The following is a 19,181-nucleotide window of genomic DNA, read 5'->3' on the forward strand; positions in this document are numbered from 1 at the left end:
TATGTTGTCCCTTCTCCTGGCCTTCAGAGCACCAAAGTGTGCTTCCACTCCTGCCATGGACCCTCCCCATCTGTGGGAATTTTCCCGTTTTGGTTTCTCACTGCTCACAAAAACGAATCTTCACAAAGCTTTCCTGCACTGTTTCTGTGCCACTTGTGTGAAGCTTTCCCAAGACCCAGGGGGTTACTATTTAGCTAGAGAATAACGGTGGATGGAGGAGGGGCTACCCTTTGGGTACCCTCTATCCCTAACTATTGGCACTACCAGAGGAGGTCCAGTCCTAAAGGCAGGGGATGGACTGAGGCATGGGACACCCCAGATCAGTGCTCTTCAGGCACTGACAAGGCAATGACTCCCAGGAGGTCTTGTTGGAATGCAGGTTCTGATTTAGAAGTCTGAGGCAGGCCCAAGATTCTTCATACCCAACAAGCTCTAGGACACTGCTGATGCTGGTGGTCCACAGAGCACACTTTGAATAACAAGGGGGCAAGACTGAGAAGTGAAAGTGCAGGAAGAAAAGAGGTCCAACAGGGACCATGGGAGGAAGAGGTCACAGGCTCTAGGGAGAGGTGGTTCAATGGTGCTCTCCAGCTGCATCACCTCATCTGCACAGCCTTCCTTGCAGGGTCTCTGGCGGTCCGTGTGTTGGTTACAGTGGGATGCCTTTCCTTCCCCTTGTGTTCAACCAGAGCAGGACCAGAGCAACTATATGCTGGAGAAGAGTGGGGGCTGGAGGCCTCCTCACCCCCTCCCACAGGCAGCTGTCAGGGAAGGGGGCAGGACTGCCACGCTGGCTCTGCACCCTGGCTCTGGGTTCAGTCCACCATGAAACAGTTTTCCCAGGTTCGCCTCAGGGATAAGATAGGCTCTCTCCTCTCCGTTTCATTCCCAGCACTACTCCCTGTAGCCAAAGGAGTGAACGTCTTCACTCTCAAACAGCAGCTTCCACTTACTGGGTGCCAGGCTCTATGTGAAACACCCTCCCACATTGTTTTCTTTAATCCTCACAATTACCCTGGGCTTCTCTGGTGGTTCAGTGACAAAGAATGCACGTGCCAATGCAGGAGACACGGGTTTAATCCCTGGGTTGGGAAGATCCCATGGAGTAGGAAATGGAAACCCACTCCAGTATTGTCTGGGAAATCCCATGGACAGAAGAGCCTGGCAGGCTACTGTACACGGGGTCACAAAAGAGGTGGCCAGGACTGAGCAACTCAACAGCAACACAATTCCCCTATGGGGTAGGAACCCTATAGAGCTGGTTTATCCCCACGTTATAAGGAACTGGTTTATCCCTATGTTATAAGGAAACTGAGGGTCCAGAAGAAATTTGGGCAATACCTTGTGGCAAATGAGACACAGTCTATACCCATCCCATGCTGGCATTAAACCATAATTGAACTACACACTGTGAGGCTAGGAGCCTGTGGGACTGAATCCAGGAAAGAAGCCTTAGGATAGAATTTAGACAACAGAGCAAAGCAAATAAGGTGAACTGACTTGGTTAATGGCCCTGTGAAGGTCAGCAGAGTCAAAGCTATTCTTGTCCCTTTAACTGCCTCCCTCACTGTACACAGTAATGGAGGCTCCTCTGGGCACAACCTGGAAGAGGGGACTTGGAGGTGGTTGTGAACTGGGCTCACTGGCCTGAGCAGAGGTTGCCAAGCAGACTTGACTCACCAGGTAGTATCAAATCTGTCTACAGAATAGCCGGCCTCCCTGGCAGCTGGAGAGTCATTTAGCAAACTGAATGAAACAATACCAGCCCATCTGTTTTACCTCAAAACACTGCATCCTGGCGCAGAAATGTGCTGGTTCGTCATTCAATAAACCTAAATGCCCACAAGCACTGTATTAGACTTTGTCGAACTGTAGGATACACTCTTTGCCCTTAATGAAGAAAACTAACAGGTTTGATACAAAAGAAACCAAGCAATGGTGGGGACTGCAGTGAATTGGACAATTCTGCTCAAAGCTGCTTCACTTACTATTTTGCTCCCATTGGTTGCCTCTGGGCAAGAAAAATCTGTTGACTTTTTTTCCCCAAGAAAAGCCCCAAATCAAGTTCAGCTGAACTTTTCCATTTTTAAAACAATTCTGGCCAACCTCTGCTCCTCACTGACCAAGCCTTATCTTTTCCTGTAATACTCAGCACCTACAAATTCCTGGCAGAAAGAAGAACCAACATGCTTCTGGCACACTGACCGGGTAAAGCTTATCCAGAGAGAACGGGCCCAAAACTGCCATCATATGTATTAACAGAACAGCTGATACAACTGGGGAGGATTTTTAGCCTTGGAAATGACTAATGAGAGGCATAACTGCTGTTGCAAATAAGAAAATCTTTATAAATCTAGGGCACACTTTGCTTAAATGTGAGTCCCAAATATCAACTTTTTATCTAAGAATCTTTCTCAATTCAGGGTTTTCCTAAATATTGAAGTAAAGCAGAAACATGTAATGAAATTGCCTGGCACAACATTTGGCAAAGCGGTCAAGAAATGCTGACCATTATTATGGAGGTTTATACATTTTCTATAAAGCACAAGAATATACCATTACTGTCATTGCATAGTTACATAAAGTCTGAGTTTGGTTTAATAAAAAGTACTTCTGTAACAATTCCAATTACAGCATGAGATTATGAACCTGAATGTTCACATACAATAGCAAAGACCACTCCTCAGGGCATTGAAGATATGACTACCACTCCGGGAATCTGACTTTTATGGTCTCTGTTCTTAGCACCCTACGACTACATGCACAACTTGGAAAACTATACATATGATGTGCATTAGAAAGAAATGTGGCTCATCTCTGGGATATAGAAAGAACACAAAACTGAGTATGTAGGGAAAAAATTTATAGAACTATAGAATGGGAGTCAGTTTTTTTTGAAAAACAGATACAGATAGTGCTTAGAACATTTCTAGAAAGGCATACAAGAAACTTACCTAGACAACCTTGGGAACTGGCTGTTTACTCCCCCCTTCATTCCATTTTAATTTTTTCCCCCTTATTAGCACTATCATTACCCTTAAAAAATGGCCAAATAATTTAGTTTGGCCAAAACCTTCTGGTTCTTAGCTTTGCAAACATTACCAAGGATACTAAGCTTTATATATCTCCTCATATTTTCACTGTCACAGCCCCAGAATTTTAGACTACTGTGCTCCCCAGCCTACTCTCCCATTACCAAATGCACCTAACCTTGGTGGCTGCTTCAGGTCACCCTCTCACTGTCCCTCATTTCCTGAGTCTTAAACTAGATTTCTTCCCCCCATTTGTGCCCACTGTGAGGGTGTAACAGCTCTTAGATACCACCCGAACACTGACTCCCAAATTTTAACTATAGTTTTGACTCCCTTCCCAAACTCCAAACTGCATATTACAATTACCTACTCAGTATTTCCACCTGGATGTCAAGTAGACATCTAAATTTAATACATCTGAAGCTGAACTCATCTTCCCCAATAACACTTTACCTACAGCCCTTCAAATCTCAGCCAATGGCACTTCTAGCCTTATAATCATCCAAATCCATTCATTCAGTTTAGTCGTGTCCAACTCTCTGCGACCCCATGGACTGTAGCTTGCCAGGCCACCTTGTTCATCACCAACTCCTGGCGCCTACTCAAACTCCATTGCATCAGTTATGCCATCCAACCAACTCATCCTCTGTCATCCCCTTCTCCTCCCACCTTCAATCTTTCCCAGCATCAGGGTCTTTTCCAATGAGTTGGTTCTTTGCATCAGGTGGCCAAAGTATTGGAGTTTCAGCTTCAGCATCAGTCCCTCCAATGAATATTCAGGACTGATTTCCTTTAAGATTGACTGGTTGGATCTCCTTGCAGTCCAAGGGATTCTCAAGAGTCTTCTTCAACACCACAGCTCAAAAGCATCAATTCTTTGGCACTCAGCTTTCTTCATAGTTCAACTCTCATATGCATACATGACTACTGGAAAAACTACAGCTCTGACTTCAGAATAAAACAATGACTAGAAAGCAGTCTAAGCACAATGCTAGTTAACTAAAACTGAAGGTTGTCCTGGGGATTGAGATCAAAGCCATATAATCATTAAACTGTTTTCTAAAATAGGTTAAAATTAATTTTTAAGTCTAGGATTTAGATTTTGACATTTTAATTTCTTTTGAATACAAGTTACTTTTTGCAGGCTAGGAGGCAGATCAAGCCAATCCAGTCCTCTAGAGATCCAGGCCAGTTCTTAAAATCTTCAGCAGAATGACATTAATACAGGGTGCTAACAACAGGATTATAAACTCTAAATAATAACCATTAGTCTACATTTTTTCCTTAGGAAGCAGCCAAAAGTCTAGTCCATAAAGGTATAGTGTAAGAACATTTTGATCTACACAGGACAGAATGATCCAAATTATATGCTGGCCAACCTATCAGTGAGCCAGATCAGAGCTGGCCAAGGATTGGTGTACAGAGAAAAGTGTTTACATTTTGAAAATTTGCTAATTCCTAGTTGTTAGTAAGAAAGCAAGTAAAAAATATTATAGATGCACCACACTGATATTTGATTGTGCCAAGGTCTTCCCCTGGAACACAGAGTTAAAGAGTATGGGGAGAAGACACTTATTTTCAAAATAAATTACTTAGTAATAAGAAATCTGACATATCGCATTCTTCCATTTTCCATAAGAACATTCTGACCATGAGGACTAGTTAAAAGAATGCTCAGCTCTAAAAAGGGTGTGGCAGAACACTTTCCACTATAGAATAACCTCCCACTTTCCCATACAATTAATTGCTATTCTCCCATGATGCATATTCATTCGGAACTTTGTCAGGAGCTTTTTGCCAGGGCCAGAAAATGAAAAATAAGAGAATGCCCGAATGACAGTTACTTGTGAGCTTAGTTAACATCTTTCAGGATGGACCTATAAAATCTGGCCACTGTTTTGTTAAACATCTGCAAACTGCAGAACTCCTTAGCCCTTAGTCATAGTTTCTGCTCAATGTCTTAAAGCTGGGCTCAGTTCCATCTGTGACTCTTTTCTTCAGGGCTGGGGTGGGTGCTAGTCATCAAAGTCTGGAATGTCATCATAGGAGTATCCCCGGTAGCCTTTGGATGCATAGTAGGCGATGCGCAGGTGGTAAAATCCTGGCAGGAACACCAGGATGCCAATGATCAGGACAGGAACAGCCCGGTCTGCCCCCTGGTGGCAGAAGGAAGCAAACATTACTACCACGCAAGTTATTAAATAGTAAAATAAAGTCACGGGTCCAATTCATAAATCAGTTATCATATACTTTTCAGAGCTTTGGGAAGTACACTACCAAGAGAAAAGGTTTACATCTCTTTGTCTCTTTAACAATTGCAGAAAAACTGCAAAGTACTAAAATTATAAAGAAATTATTCATGTTCATCCACAGATATTTTGGCTTTTACTCCTTTAAAATTTTTAGTTGTGAATATACCAAACTCTGAGCCTTGTTTTTCGTCCCTTATTATAACACAATCTGGATTTTCCTCGTAGCACAGTTGATAAAGAATCTGCCTGCAATGCAGGAGACCTGGGTTTGATTCCTGGGTTGGGAAGATCCCCTGGAGAAGGAAATGGCAACCCACTCCAGTATTCTTGCCTGGAGAATCCCATGGATTCTGGCAGGCTACTGCCATGGGGTCACAATAGTTGGACACGACTGAGTGACTAAACCACCACAACACAATCTGTAAAGATCTGCTTTTAACAGATACTGACAGGCTGTTTCATTCAAAACTGAAATAGGATTATTTACCTCATATAGTTATGGTGGAAATTAAATGAGGGGATTGATACATGTGAAGGAAGTAGCCCCAGCTGGCACACAATGACGATAAATGCAAGCTTAAAATCAAAGGGAGAGAACTTCTGAAGGGGATTATTTGAACATTAAAATTGATGGTCTACAACTTTCACAATTGACATAGTTGGTGCTATTTCTATTATCTTATTTTACATTTTCTACTTTTCTGTTTATTTTTTTCAGGATTTCGACTGTACATCCCTAAGGAGATATATCCTAAGGATTAAAAGAGTTGCTAAGAAAACTTACAGTGCGTTCAGCCTTCTTTTACTTAGCATTAATACTACTGTTACTTTTAAACTGTTGCTGCTGCTGCTGCTAAGTCGCATCAGTCGTGTCCGACTCTGTGCGACCCCATAGACGGCAGCCCACCAGGCTCCTCTGTCCCTGGGATTCTCCAGGCAAGAATACTGGAGTGGGTTGCCATTTCCTTCTCCAATTACTTTTAGAAATTAAGTTCAAACTGTAATCTTAAACTTGCCTGGGAAATATCTAATACTACAGCTATTATGACGTATTAGATTGGCCAAAAAGTTCATTTAGGTTTTTTGGTAAGATGTTTTGGAAAAACCCAGAAGAACTTTTTGGTCAGATCAATGTCTATACAATATTTCCCTGTTTTCTAAAGGATACTTATTTCCTAATTCTGTCTCTGAGAAAGCCTAGAAAAAATGAAAACCAACAGTAATGGCATCATTAATGCCCAGTTTGTGAGCTCTAAATCTACTTCCCATAAAGAAACCAGAGCTCCTTAGTGAAATGGCTGTTTAAAAGTTGGGGGACAGGGAATATACAGATGGGCCTGGGATAACATGCTGAGCCAGAAAGCAAGAAAAACTATTAAAGGCTTTGAGAACCCACGTGTAATAGCAAACACACAGCATCCCTATGAAATATTCTTTTTAAAAGAAAACTAAAGGTGATCTAAATCTAAGCAAGTTCCTAAATCTATCAGTACACAAGAAAAAGAGGAATAGAAAAACAAGGTAAATTGTACTAAGACAATACTCCTAGATCTATGTAAAAACTGTTAGAGAGGCATACTGAAGATGCACACTTAATAATAATTTACCAGCAACTGTAAATCTGGTATTTGCTTTAGTATATATAGGAAAAAAAAGTTGGGGGTATAGATGAAACAAAAGGTCACTAACTGTTGATGTTCAGCTGTGGATATATACTGGGGGTTCATTATGTTATTTCATCTACTTCTGTTTTGTTTGAAATGTCTGCAATAAGAAGTGAAAAAACCCCAAACCAAACCAAAAACCAAAACAATCTAATAAGTGATTTTCTTAGTTAACACCTTTATCCTTACTTATAAAATAGTCTTTTATAAATTACACAAGGTGAAGTGTTATTTGTGATCTCACCTCCACTCTCAATTTTTACATCATTAATAAAGTTAACTGAGGGCACAGTCCTGAGGTTCAATGTTCAGATTTAGACAGCACTAAGCCAGCCTCTGGTAGCCACATGATACTTTTAAAATAGCTAAAGACAAATTGCTACACAGCTAAAGCAAATTTATATATATCTCAAAAGCCATGTGCAGCCATTTTATTGGGACAGTCTACTACTCCTAATTCCCAAGGATAATGCCCAGTTTTAGCTCTTTGCTGTGTTCCCTATACAAAGCAATGTGACCATCAGCCCCTGGTCTGGTGTGTGCTGAAGATCAGATGTGAACTATGGTTAATATTAGCTTAGATGCTGTGTATAAGCATCTGTATTGGGCTTCCCTGGTGGTTCAGATGGTAGAGAATCTGCCTACAATGAAGGAGACCCCAGTTCAATCTCTGGGTTGGGAAAATCACCTGGAGAAGAATATCCTCCAGTATTCTTGCCTGGAGAAATCCACAGACAGAACAGCCTGGTGGGCTACGGTCCATGGGTTCACAAAGAGTTGGACATGACTGAGAGGCTAACAGAGAGACTGAGAGACTAACTGCCACTACTTTACAATCCAAGAGAAAGAACCACCAAAAACCACTTTCGGTTTCTAAGGTATACTGAAGCTCAATAGGAACTTCAACCAAATCCAATTGAAGAACCAAATCTGGTCCATGAGCCAGAAGTCTTGGCTTGGTCAGTGGTCCCAGACCTATACAAGCCTCACTGCTTTTGCCCAAACACTAACTACAGTTGTATGTCTGTGGCATTGCAAAGTTACAATAATAGCATCCCACTCCAGTTATAAACTTTATCACTCAGGAACCTCAGTGCTAGACTCAGCTGTGCTGTTCCAAACTATGATGGTAGAAAAATTGCCCACATCTCAGAGGGAAAATTTGCCCACCTGCCATACCCACCTCATAGGAACTGTGAGAGAAGTTTGTTGAGGCTCAAAGGAAGAAACATCTTGTTGTCTGAGAACAAAATCTTTAAAAAAACCCAAAAACCACCTTTTCTTCTTTCTTCTGAAATATGCTGTACTAGATATAAGACAACAGAGTGGCTGACATTTTAAACATCTTCTGGAAATCCCACAAGCCCCTCAGCTTACCCCTTTGCTGATATAGCCTGCCAGCAGGAGGGAGCCTATGATAATGAGAAAGGCGCCAATCAAAAACAGCACTGTAGCAAGCGCAATGGCCTTATATGGGATCTTAGGAGGGCTTTTCTTAAACTGGAAGAGAAACAAACAAAAAAAGACAAAGAAGAGCATTATGAATATACAGGACTCAGATACTTTAAAGCAGGGAGGATAAGAAAAATCAATCTCAGTGTGTCTTGAAGTAAGTCCTACCACCCACTGCATCTCTGGGAGAGAAAGGGAAAGGACTGCAGGAGAGGAAGCTCCAGTTATTGCTCTAACAATAACTCGAGTAAGGAAATCTCAGCAGAATGTTATTTTTTCTAGTTCTAGTCTCATTTCACAGACCACTCATTATACTGTTAAAAAAATCATTTTCTTACAAAAACAAGACACTTCATGTTACACGTTTTTAATAAACATGCCTTTGCACATGGAAGAATGTACTAATCTATAGGGATTAAGAATGAACATCAAGCTCTGGAAAAGTAAGAAAGAGAAAAATGATTTCTGGCATTCAAAGTTAAGTTGGCATCTGGTCAAGGGTTTTAAAAACAACTTTTTCTGAAGCATTAGTTGCCTGATCCACCGAGCAAGTAACCTGCCTTATTAACAAGTTCAATTCAAGGTTAAAACACTCAAAGACAAACTTCTAACGTTTGGCTCATGTTTGTGTGTGACCAAACTGACCGGAAGCTTTTCCAACCTGCTTTAAAAAAAAAACTCTCTCCTTCAAGTGTGGGTCCCAAAAGTACAAAGAATAATTGATTTCTTTATACTGATACTTATTTAAAAGGATGGGGTTCCTGCTACTTCTTTGATCCTAGTTCCACCTAAAATAGTCTAGTCTAAAGGGAAATGGGCAAAAGGAGATGCTACACCCTTAAGCACTTTATAAACAATGATCAGGAAGGACAAACATTTAAAAAATATTCTCTGTTTTACTTACTGTTTGCCACAAAGAATACCTTTAATAAATTGGATCTCATGACATCAGGAAAGAAGGAAGATTCCCACAATCTGCTGGCTTTAGCAGTGAGTTTCTCCCTTAAAAAATGAACTGGTTTTGACTGAAGTGTAAACAAACTGGTAACACAGTCTTTAAAAAATTCTGCTTAACAAGATAATCTGATTATTTCCAGATAAACTAAATAAAATTTGCAACTATTAGACTCTGGCATCACAACTAAAATTTCACAGAAATGGACAATATTTATATTGGTTTGAAACTGCCAAGGTCCCTCTTTCTGCAGGCTATGGCTGAAAGAGACTCAGCAGTTTCTTTTCTGCTCCCTCTAATCCCTAGGAACAATCAGCAAAACCTGGAAGGTCTCCCTGCTAACTCAGCATCAACAGAGCCAGCTAATCTCATCAGGTCCTTTCTGCATTTACCTGAAGGTCAATGTAGCCATCATCTGTACTAGAGAGTCTTGAGTATTTCACTTTGCTACTGGGAATTCCAGTAGCCAGGTTGGTACGAGACGGCATCATAACACGCTGACACAGCTACAGTATGAAAACAAAGAAAAGTATTATTGTCTGCAGGCTACTACAATGTGTTTGTTATACATACTGGAGTTCTGGGCTGCCGTGTTATACTAGCATTTGGCGATTTAAGCTCCATTGCTCTTAGAGCCTGATATTCCTTTGACATGAAAACATTCTCATTATGCCTCTACTCTAGTTTCTCCTAGTAGAGTAAGAATCAAGACATTTGCCAAGAACCAGACTTCATATTTATTTTGCCATTAATGTTTCTCTGCCTCCTCATTTTTTCAAAGTCACAAGAGAGTAGGTGAAACAGTGGTCACTTAAATCCATCTGACATTTCAACCATTCTGCTACAGTACTGCTTGTCCCCCATCCCTGCTTTCAGAAAAAGGGGAGCATATACACAAGTGATTCTCTAATTTGACTAGGACAGAGGAGAGAGGGTGAGAAATGAAATACATTCACATCAGCATTTTGCCTATTTCCCTCTGATGGATATCATCCGTTTAACGCAAAAGATCTGTAAAAGTTTTTGTAAATTTGGATAAGCTATTGGCTACCAGTATTATACCAGTGTCCTCTGATTTGCCTGTCTCTCTGCTCCACCCCAGAGGGCTTCCTCCTTGGCTCAGGGGTAGAGTCCAAAGGAGGAGACCCAAGCTCAGTCCCCTGGTTGGTAAGGTTCCCCTGGAAGAGGGCATGGCAACCCACTCCAGTATTCTTGCCTAGAGAATCTCAAGGACAGAGGAGCCTGGCGGGCTACAGTCCCTGGGGTCGCAGAGAGTCCAACACAACTGGAGTGACTGAGCATGCACGCACTGCTTCAGCCCAAGCACTGAAAGCAGCAATTTCACTTTCCAGGTCCTTCTTCAGCTACATAAAAAACAAAACAAAAAAACTCTGAATTAATGCTTGGTTTTTGTTCAAGCTAGTCAAAGTTGACTCCTATAATGAAATCGTGGCTATTATGTCACCAGCTTAAAAGACAGTAGATAAAACTGAAAAACATTTGTAATTCGTGTACTTTTCCTCCATAAAATCACAAAGTTATGTGAATGAAACAAGTAAACCTATTTTGATCAAGTTACTTGATTTCTAAAAGTGAAACATATCTATGCGCTTTGCTGCTGCTAAGTCGCTTCAGTCGTGTCCGACTCTGTGCGACCCCATAGACGGCAGCCAACCAGGCTCCCCCGTCCCTGGGATTCTCCAGGCAAGAACACTGGAGTGGGTTGTATATACTTAATTCTGAATATTAATGAGCTGTTTTAAGTGGCCTGCAGACAACCTAATTAGCATTATAAAGGAACTGGTGCTAACCGCTCCTGTTCCTTTTTAGTAATTTTGTAATGATACAGAAATCAAGTACTGAAAAAATAAAAGTTTGCTTTCTTATATGCTTTTCAAAAATGGTTAGATCAAATTATGTCAAAAATTGTTTTTAAGTGTTGTGATCCTGATTACACGATAATCTAAATTTAATTCTATAAAACTTTAAGTTCAAACTACCAATAAATGGGGGGTTTTGAGAGCATTTAATCACCTGTGATTCGTATCAGTCTTTAAAAGTTTACATACTATTAACTATTCATACACTGCATCAAAACATAAAAATAGGCATGGCGTGAGGAACACCAGACGACTGCTTATTGGTAGCAGAGTAACAATTCTAAAAGAGGGAAAAGGAAAAATGTAAAGCAATGTTTACTGAGTACCTGCCCAACAGGCTTTTTTACCAGCCTCACCGGAATCCCCAAATTTCTTCAGCACTTGAATGCTGCAAGAATTTTTTAAGCATAGCACTTAGCACACAGCTTCGCACTACGCGCCTCTCCACAATACTTCCCTGTCCGCTTCCAGACCCAGCCAGCAAGAGAAATAAGAACTGACGTGAATTTAGATGGAAAAATCTGCTTTCAGGAAAGCGGCCAGCCGTCCCCCGGGAAGGTGAATGCTCCACACCGAGGACTCCAGCCTTCACCGGCGGAGAACGCAGTCTGGGCCGCGCCGAAAGCCTGAGGCGAGCGCTTCCGCTTCCGCTCCCGCCCAGGGAGCACACACGCCTTATCCGGGGCCCGAGCACGGACAGCTTGCTCACGGTTGGCAGCTGGAGCGCCCGAGGCCTCCCCCAACTGCCACCCCGCCTCGGACCGGCTACACGCCGGAAATGGCGTGTGTTTTGGAGGCTGCGGGCCGGAAGTGGCGTCAACGGGGGCGACGCCTTCTCATTCTAGTTTCTTCGGTTTCAAGCCCGCTTTCTTTCCAGCGGCCCGCACAAGTCGTCAGGTCTTACTGCTGCGCAAGCGGAGCGGCCCCGTGGGGTTTTCTAAGGCTCTGCAGTCCGGGCTGGCTGTCCACCATTTCCGCCGGGACCTGTGGGTTCCTAGGCAGCGGCGCCGCCTGGATCACAGTCAGGCCCAGGCCTACCCGGCCACGTGTTTCTTTCCGGTCCCCCGGGCAGTGTAGGGAGCTCAGTGGCGCTGCGAAACGCACAAGCTGAGCTGACAAAGCTCCAGAAAGCTGGAGGTCTCCGTGTGACCAAGGAATGCTGCCTTTCCTGGGGTCTGCGCAGCGGTCTCTGCCACCGTCTACCTCACTCACTACTCTGGAGTAGCACCCTACATTCCCGTGCTTCAGTTTCCTGCACATCTTCAGGCCAGGCCCTATTAAGAGGGCTGCACACAAGGTACATTTTGCAATACATAAAGCTCTTTAAAATGTCAAGCTTTATTAAAGTATAATTTACATATACTGAAGTACAATTGGGTTAGTTTTTTTGACAAATGCAGTGGAGACATCACCACAGTGTAGATAAAACATTTTTTTCACTCCAAAATCTTCCAGCAGGCCCCTCTGCTGTCAAGTCTCCTTCCCCAACACACCCGGAAGGTAATTTACCTACTGGATACAGTGAGTTCTACCATCGGATAACTAGAATTTAATATGTGACTTTGCAGCACAATTATTGCTGGGCCTTTTTCACTTTCTTGGTTGACTCCTGACACCCATGGAAACCATTTTCATCCTTTAAGGGAATAAGTCCCCCCTGCCCCTCCCAAAAGTACTTACACTAGAAAAACTATTTTTGCACATACTTCTTGGGACCTATCACAGACCTACTATCATTTTCAAGACTCCTGTACAAGGCTCCCTAGGCTAAAAAAAACACTGCCCTACAACAATCCTGTAAGTGACCTTATAAAGGCCATTGAACTTTGCAAACATTAAGCTTCTGTAAAGTGTTAGTTTCTGCTAATACAAAATATTATATGTGTTCTACTCTCTTTTCATTTCTTGAGCTCAAGTCAGAATACCAAAGTTTGGCAAATGAATCACCCCAAAATACTCACTGTATTTGGAATACTTTAGACTGAAAAAATAGAGCAGTTACATGAAAGAGCTGGTTGAATTATAACTTGTTTAGGATACTTGCAATCATTGTAGTCCAAATGAAGGCACTGTCCTATGATGCTTAAATTCAAATGACTTTTATTTAAATTGAAAACGATACTTAAAACACATTTAGAGTCAAAACTCTTTTGTTTATAAAAACTATAAGGATTATTCCTAGGTAAGGCAGAAGTATTACTCAGTTAACAAGACCAGATTTGAATTTGCACTTTTCTTTAAACAAGTTGTAAAGAATGGAGAAAAAATAGTTATTTACAGAAAACAGTATCTACATATGTACTCAGAGGTACAAAGACAAAGACTTAAGTGTGTGCTGGCATCTCAGAAGCAGTTCTCAAAGAGCTTAGTTTTATTTCTTTGAATTTTAAGAATGTCTAAGATCCTTCTTCATCCTCGATCTTGGGAGCCAAATAGTACTTTAAATGTCCCATATCGGCAATTTTATACTCTACAACTGAAAGAAAACAGGAGAACATAGTTAATTATTGAGAAGTACCACATACACTACCTACAAAACCAACATTCAACAAGTTTATTATCTTACCAAGGGGTACATCTGCAGACATACTGAGTGTTACTGTAGGAGACAGTGGAGTGGCTTTTGTAAAGAAGTTCAGGTACCTCAGTGCAAAAGTTAGCTGAACTGGTTCATTCATCTCTATGGTAACCTTAGGGAGAAAACAAGAGTCATTATACTGAACAACATTAAGAAAACTGCAATCCATTCATTGATAGTATACATTAAAAAAGTCAGCTACTAAATAAAGGAATAAAATATATTAATATATTATAATTCTGCAAACCCTAAGGACTTAATGATTATAGACAAACTTTATTATGGCTTATAAAAATCACAAAGATACCCAAATACCTCATGTCTCCTACAGAGGGACACACCATTATCTATAAAATATTCTCCTCCCATCTCCAAACAAAACACCTTGAAAATCATCATGCCCCTAGAGCTGTATCTATCAGAAAATGGATTTGAAGAACATATTAACTGACATAAGGAACTCAGTGGGCAAAATCCAGACTTTGGGAAATTTGATAACAAATGACTTAGTTTCTTCAACCAATGAAATTGTAATGGAGAGAAGGAAACTGAAACCGGAGAAACAATGGACTAAAAGAAACCTAAGAAGCACATCCCAATGAACTGTAATATATGGACCTTATTAAAAATCTTGATTCAAATAAACTGAAATAACAAGGGAAGCAGAACACTGAAAAATTCCTTAACATAAATTTTCTTAGATGTCATAAAATGTTTACGCTATAATAACAGTAAGATATTCATGTGTGAACTTTTAAAACTTCTGGCTGTGCCTCACAGCTTCCAAGATCTTAGTTCCCAGACCAGGGATTGAACACACCCTCATCAGTGAAAGCATGGAGTCCTAACTACTGAACTACTGAGAGAAAAACAAAACTCAAGATTGACAAGGAAATGAGACGTAATTTAGAATAAAAGAAATTAGCTCCTGGAGTTTTGTTACTAATATATATTTATTACATATATATATTTAGACTCTTTATTTAAAAGTTAATATATAAGGATTACATAAGAGCTAGATTTCCCCCCCAACCAGATCCTTTTATTGAGTTGCTTAATTATTCGGTAAAAACATAGTAAATACCTCCAGAAAGCCAAGGGTAGCCTCCCAATCATATTCTTAAAAGAGTATGTGTGGGACTGATACACAAACTCATTGTTCTGTAGTTCTATAAAGGTTGCACTGAATTTGTGTTCCCTTCTCACAAATTTAAGTTATATGGCATTTATAAATCAGTTGCAGATTTCAAAAGTGTCTTTCAATTCTCACAAATCAGTTACTTGAAAATACAAATTGCTTTTCTTTACAGCTTTCTTTAATCTTAGTAATTACCTTGCTATGGACTGAATGTGTCCACCCCCCCCCCGCCCCCCGCCTTCAAATTCACATTAAAACCAAATTTCCAAAAAGATGGTATTGGAGGGGACTTTGGGAGGTGCTTACGTTAGGAAGGCAGACTCCTCATGAATGGGATTAGTGCCTTTTAGAGACCCCAGAGAACTCTCCTACCCCTTTCACCAGGTTAAAGAGGCTGCTGTCTTCCTACATGAAGAAGCAGGCCCTCGTCAGATACCAAATCTGACCCAGTCTATGGTACTTTGAAACAGTAGCCTTACCCAACTAGGACATAACATAGTGTAATTCTTCAAAGTATTTTGTTTACTTGAAAACTACTTACAGCTTCCTCCTCTTTATCAACATTACTCGTCTGTGACAATTTAATATTTCCATTTCCAAGTTCTCCACTTGCAGAAAATTTCACTCCATCTTTAGCACAGGAAATTACAACAGCATCTCCAATATGACTGAGATCTCGGCATATACGTGCAAATTCACCAGAAGGCATCTTTACTACACAGCTATACTCTTGTTCCTATAAAACAAAGAAATGTAAAGGTCATGGAAATGAAAGATTTGGCACCCTCACTTCCTGAAGATTCAACATCTAAACAAGAACTCACAATTCAAGATTTTCTGATTACTCTGAAATATCACTCATTGTGCAATTTCTTAACATTCTACTAAAAAAAAATGCAGATATAAAAAAGAATAATCATCATCATACTAAGAAACCAACTAGAACTTAAACTTTTAAAAGTAAATGCACTATCCAGGGAACAAGAGCCTCCAGCTAATCACTCTATAGGAGGTCTAAATCAAGAAGACATTAGTATATGGCATACAAATGGTAACAGCACAAATAGGTTTGCTTTCCAAAACAAGAGCGTGTTCGGCATTGTAAACATCTGAACACATCTTCTTTTGATGTTGATAAAACCTAACCATAATGAATTTCTGCTAAAATAGCTTTAAAATCTCAATAAAAATCAAGCACTCTAGGAATAATTTTTTTAAAAGATGCAGAGGTTAATGCAAATATGTCCTTGGCAGCAATGAATTCAAACCAATGAGCCACTGTAGAACACCATAATTTAATAAAATGACAAATATGTCAGTCTAAATACCCTACTCTGGAATATACATGAGCAGATATAGAGAAAAGTTCTACTAGGAAGTAGGCTTTAAATTATTATATAAATATATGTTATGTAACTATCATGACCGTGTACAGCATGCTCAATCAGAAACTTGATACTCACTGGAATTCCAAGCTGTTCAACATCTAAATCCATTAACTTCATTTCATAGTCTGAAACCTTTTCCTGATCTACCAAAAGAAAGCAAATTTGAAGAAAAACATGTAAGTTTACAACTAAGAGGTATATTTTACAGTCATCAGACTTGGGAAATACTGACACTGCATTTTAGTTTCCTCTGCCATAACTCAGTAGAAGGGTGGACTTACTTGGAGCTTCAAATACTAGTGCCAAGGTGTCCGCATTATCTTCAGCCCTTAAGGTAATGATGTCTTCATTGCCAGCACATTTTAATATTTTGGACATGCTAGAACAGATAAGACAAAGGGTTTTAAAACACCATCTTCTCAAGATCGTTAGTTTTCTAATGGAATTAAAATCAGGAGTTACCACTTTTAACCATTAGCTGCAGTTGTTTAGAGCCTAAGTGGTGTCTCCTGGACTGCAGCCTATCAGGGTCCTCTGTCCATGAGATTTTCCAGGCAAGAATACTGGAGTGGGTTGCCATTTCTTTCTCCAGGGGATCTTTTCCACCCAGGGATCGAACCCTCATCTCCTGCATTGGCAAAGTGATGCTTTACCAGTGAGCCACCAGGGAAACCCTTAACCAGTTCGCCATCTGTCAGATTGGTGAGTTAGGAAAACGTACTGCACGGGGGATATGCAAGCCGGTCCAGACACTCTGGAATGCAATCTGGCAGTATAAACCCAAAAGGCCCGCAACATACCAAAAGCAATTTCACTTCTGGATATAAATAAAAGAACAACATTTTATGAATTTCGAGTGGGTGAAGTAAATTATCGGGCCAACTATCTTTAAAAATGATCTAATAAACCTATTAAAGTACACGGCATGTACTATGGGTATTTATCATAAGCTTTAAGATTTAAACATGTGTAGTTCAAAAGTTGAACGCCATTGCCCTGGAGAAAATTTTCAAGTCCAGGATCTTAGGGTGCTCACCGCAACTTTGAAGTAATAAAAGAAATACTCTGGTCCCTAGATAGTGTGACAGAACTAGGATACACTATAAGGCACTTTAAGTCAACCAGGACCAAGGTTTCTCATCCAAGTTGCTTGCACTTAACGACCAAAGCGTTCTGCAACAGTCTTTTCCTGAAACCGCAAAGTCCATCATTTTCCCGCCACCACACGCTTTGTGACTTTGGCGCGGAAAACAGCCGGTTCGCTGTTGGCGCTGCAGCCAGCGCGGGCTTTGCAAACCGCGCGCTCTGCTGGGTCCCGCCACCCGCCCAACTCCGCAGCAGGCCAATGAGAAGACGCAGATGGCCCACGCCAGCCAATGAGGGCCCGGCTCGTAGGAGCTCGCGCCAAGAGCCAGAGGTAGGAGCGGACCATGGCCCGGATGTCCGAGGCTTTGGAGCTCACCTGGTGAGGTTCACGCCCATGGCCAAGTTACGGTCGCAGCGGTAAGTGTCGAAGCCCTCGGAGCGAAGGGTTAGCTGCACCAAGGAGACATGAGACGAGTCCATGCTCTGTAGGTTCACGCCACTTGAGCTGATGTCCCAGCAGGCCTCATTGATGAGATCCTTAAGTGCCTCCAGCACTTTCTTCAAGATGGAGCCCTGGACCAGGCGCGCCTCGAACATGGTGGCGGAGTCGCAATGACACGGCTACAGGTAGGAGTGAGGAATGTGTAACCGGCTTAGGCTTCAGAGGATGAGAGCGAGAGGCGAAACACGATTACGAACGCCTGAGACGAAAGAAGCCTCTAACAGCTAGCCGCGCCTGCAGCCGTTTAATACTGCCGCGTCTGCTAGCGCGCTACGTCTCCGTGCCCCTTGTTGATACGTCATCACGCTGCCCTCCCGCTGCCTGGGCCGAGAGACTGTAAAGCCAATCCTGTCCCTGCACTGCACGAAAGCCGCCCCACCCCGAGCATCCATTGGAGGATGCAGGTATGGGGGCGGGGTAGGAGCGTAGCGCTTCAGGGGCCCAGCAGATAGGCGTGCGCTGGAGTCTTGGCCGTTTTGTCCTGTTCCGGCACCCGTAAGAGGAGTCCTTGTGAGTGTGAAAATCAGTCCTAGGCTGGGCGGGAATGGTCGATGAGCTGCGACGCTGTGCTGCCTCATCAGCCTCCCGCTTGAGGGGTAGAAAATTTACAGCCCTGAGTGAAACGTAAATCCAGGCTCTGTGCTCAGTCGCATCGGTTTGTCTGACTCTTTAGGAAGAAAAGCCACCTTTTCTTTAGCTGTTTGAAGGGAGGTACAGTTATGATTTAAAAAAACAAGAAAAGTTATCTCCCTACTACCAGCTCTTAAAGCTCCTCCGCCACCTACACACAAATTGATATCATTTATTCTACGTAACTTTCTAAGTTTTTTTTCCTCTACAAGTATGTATCTTTTAAAAAACAAAAATGAGTTCATGCCATAAAGAATTCAGCAAAGTGCTTACTAAAGTATGCTTAATTTTATGCCAGGTTCATGTTTTGTTTATTAGCACCTCTTAAAAAGATGGCATCATATCCTACAAATGTAACCTAACCTAATTGCCAATCTCTTGTAATTCGGGCAACTCCTTGAAGTAGTATTGTTGGATAGAGGAGCATACGCATTAAATTTTTGATAAATGTTAACTAAGTTGACTTCTAAAAGATTGTAATTTACATTCCAGCCAAGACTATGAGCATGCCCCTTGCCTCTAATTTTTCTAACTGTTACTGGCAATCTAATTTTTAAATCTGTGCTCGTTTGTGTGGAAATTTCAATTTGCATATTAAAAGACTGGTGCAAATTGGGTATCTTT

General features: G+C 41.5%; 2 protein-coding genes across 5 annotated transcripts; both read right to left on the reverse strand.

Annotated features, from left to right (window-relative positions):
• Positions 1 to 2,507: 2,507 nt before the first annotated feature.
• Positions 2,508 to 11,945, reverse strand: TMEM230 (transmembrane protein 230). Of its 4 annotated transcripts, XM_052650572.1 has the most exons (5): positions 11,737 to 11,758; positions 9,748 to 9,861; positions 9,324 to 9,402; positions 8,326 to 8,448; positions 2,508 to 5,188 (listed from the first exon to the last, which is right to left on the reverse strand). In XM_052650572.1, the coding sequence occupies exons 2-5, from the start codon at positions 9,768 to 9,770 to the stop codon at positions 5,048 to 5,050; spliced, it is 366 nt and encodes a 121-aa protein (XP_052506532.1). In that variant the 5' UTR covers positions 9,771 to 9,861; positions 11,737 to 11,758; the 3' UTR covers positions 2,508 to 5,047. The 4 variants fall into 4 exon arrangements, with proteins under 4 accessions (XP_052506532.1, XP_052506535.1, XP_052506533.1 ...); XM_052650575.1 differs by lacking the exon at positions 9,324 to 9,402 and having other exon boundaries at positions 11,693 to 11,945; XM_052650573.1 differs by lacking the exon at positions 9,324 to 9,402 and having other exon boundaries at positions 11,737 to 11,863.
• Positions 11,946 to 13,420: 1,475 nt separating this feature from the next.
• On the reverse strand, positions 13,421 to 18,202 carry PCNA (proliferating cell nuclear antigen). The gene is made up of 6 exons (XM_052651003.1): positions 17,802 to 18,202; positions 16,621 to 16,718; positions 16,415 to 16,482; positions 15,493 to 15,687; positions 13,802 to 13,925; positions 13,421 to 13,711 (listed from the first exon to the last, which is right to left on the reverse strand). The coding sequence occupies exons 1-6, from the start codon at positions 18,020 to 18,022 to the stop codon at positions 13,632 to 13,634; spliced, it is 786 nt and encodes a 261-aa protein (XP_052506963.1). The 5' UTR covers positions 18,023 to 18,202; the 3' UTR covers positions 13,421 to 13,631.
• Between the last annotated feature and the right edge of the window lie 979 nt (positions 18,203 to 19,181).

Source organism: Budorcas taxicolor, chromosome 13 (assembly GCF_023091745.1).
Source record: "Budorcas taxicolor isolate Tak-1 chromosome 13, Takin1.1, whole genome shotgun sequence".
Taxonomy (NCBI): Eukaryota; Metazoa; Chordata; class Mammalia; order Artiodactyla; family Bovidae; genus Budorcas; species Budorcas taxicolor.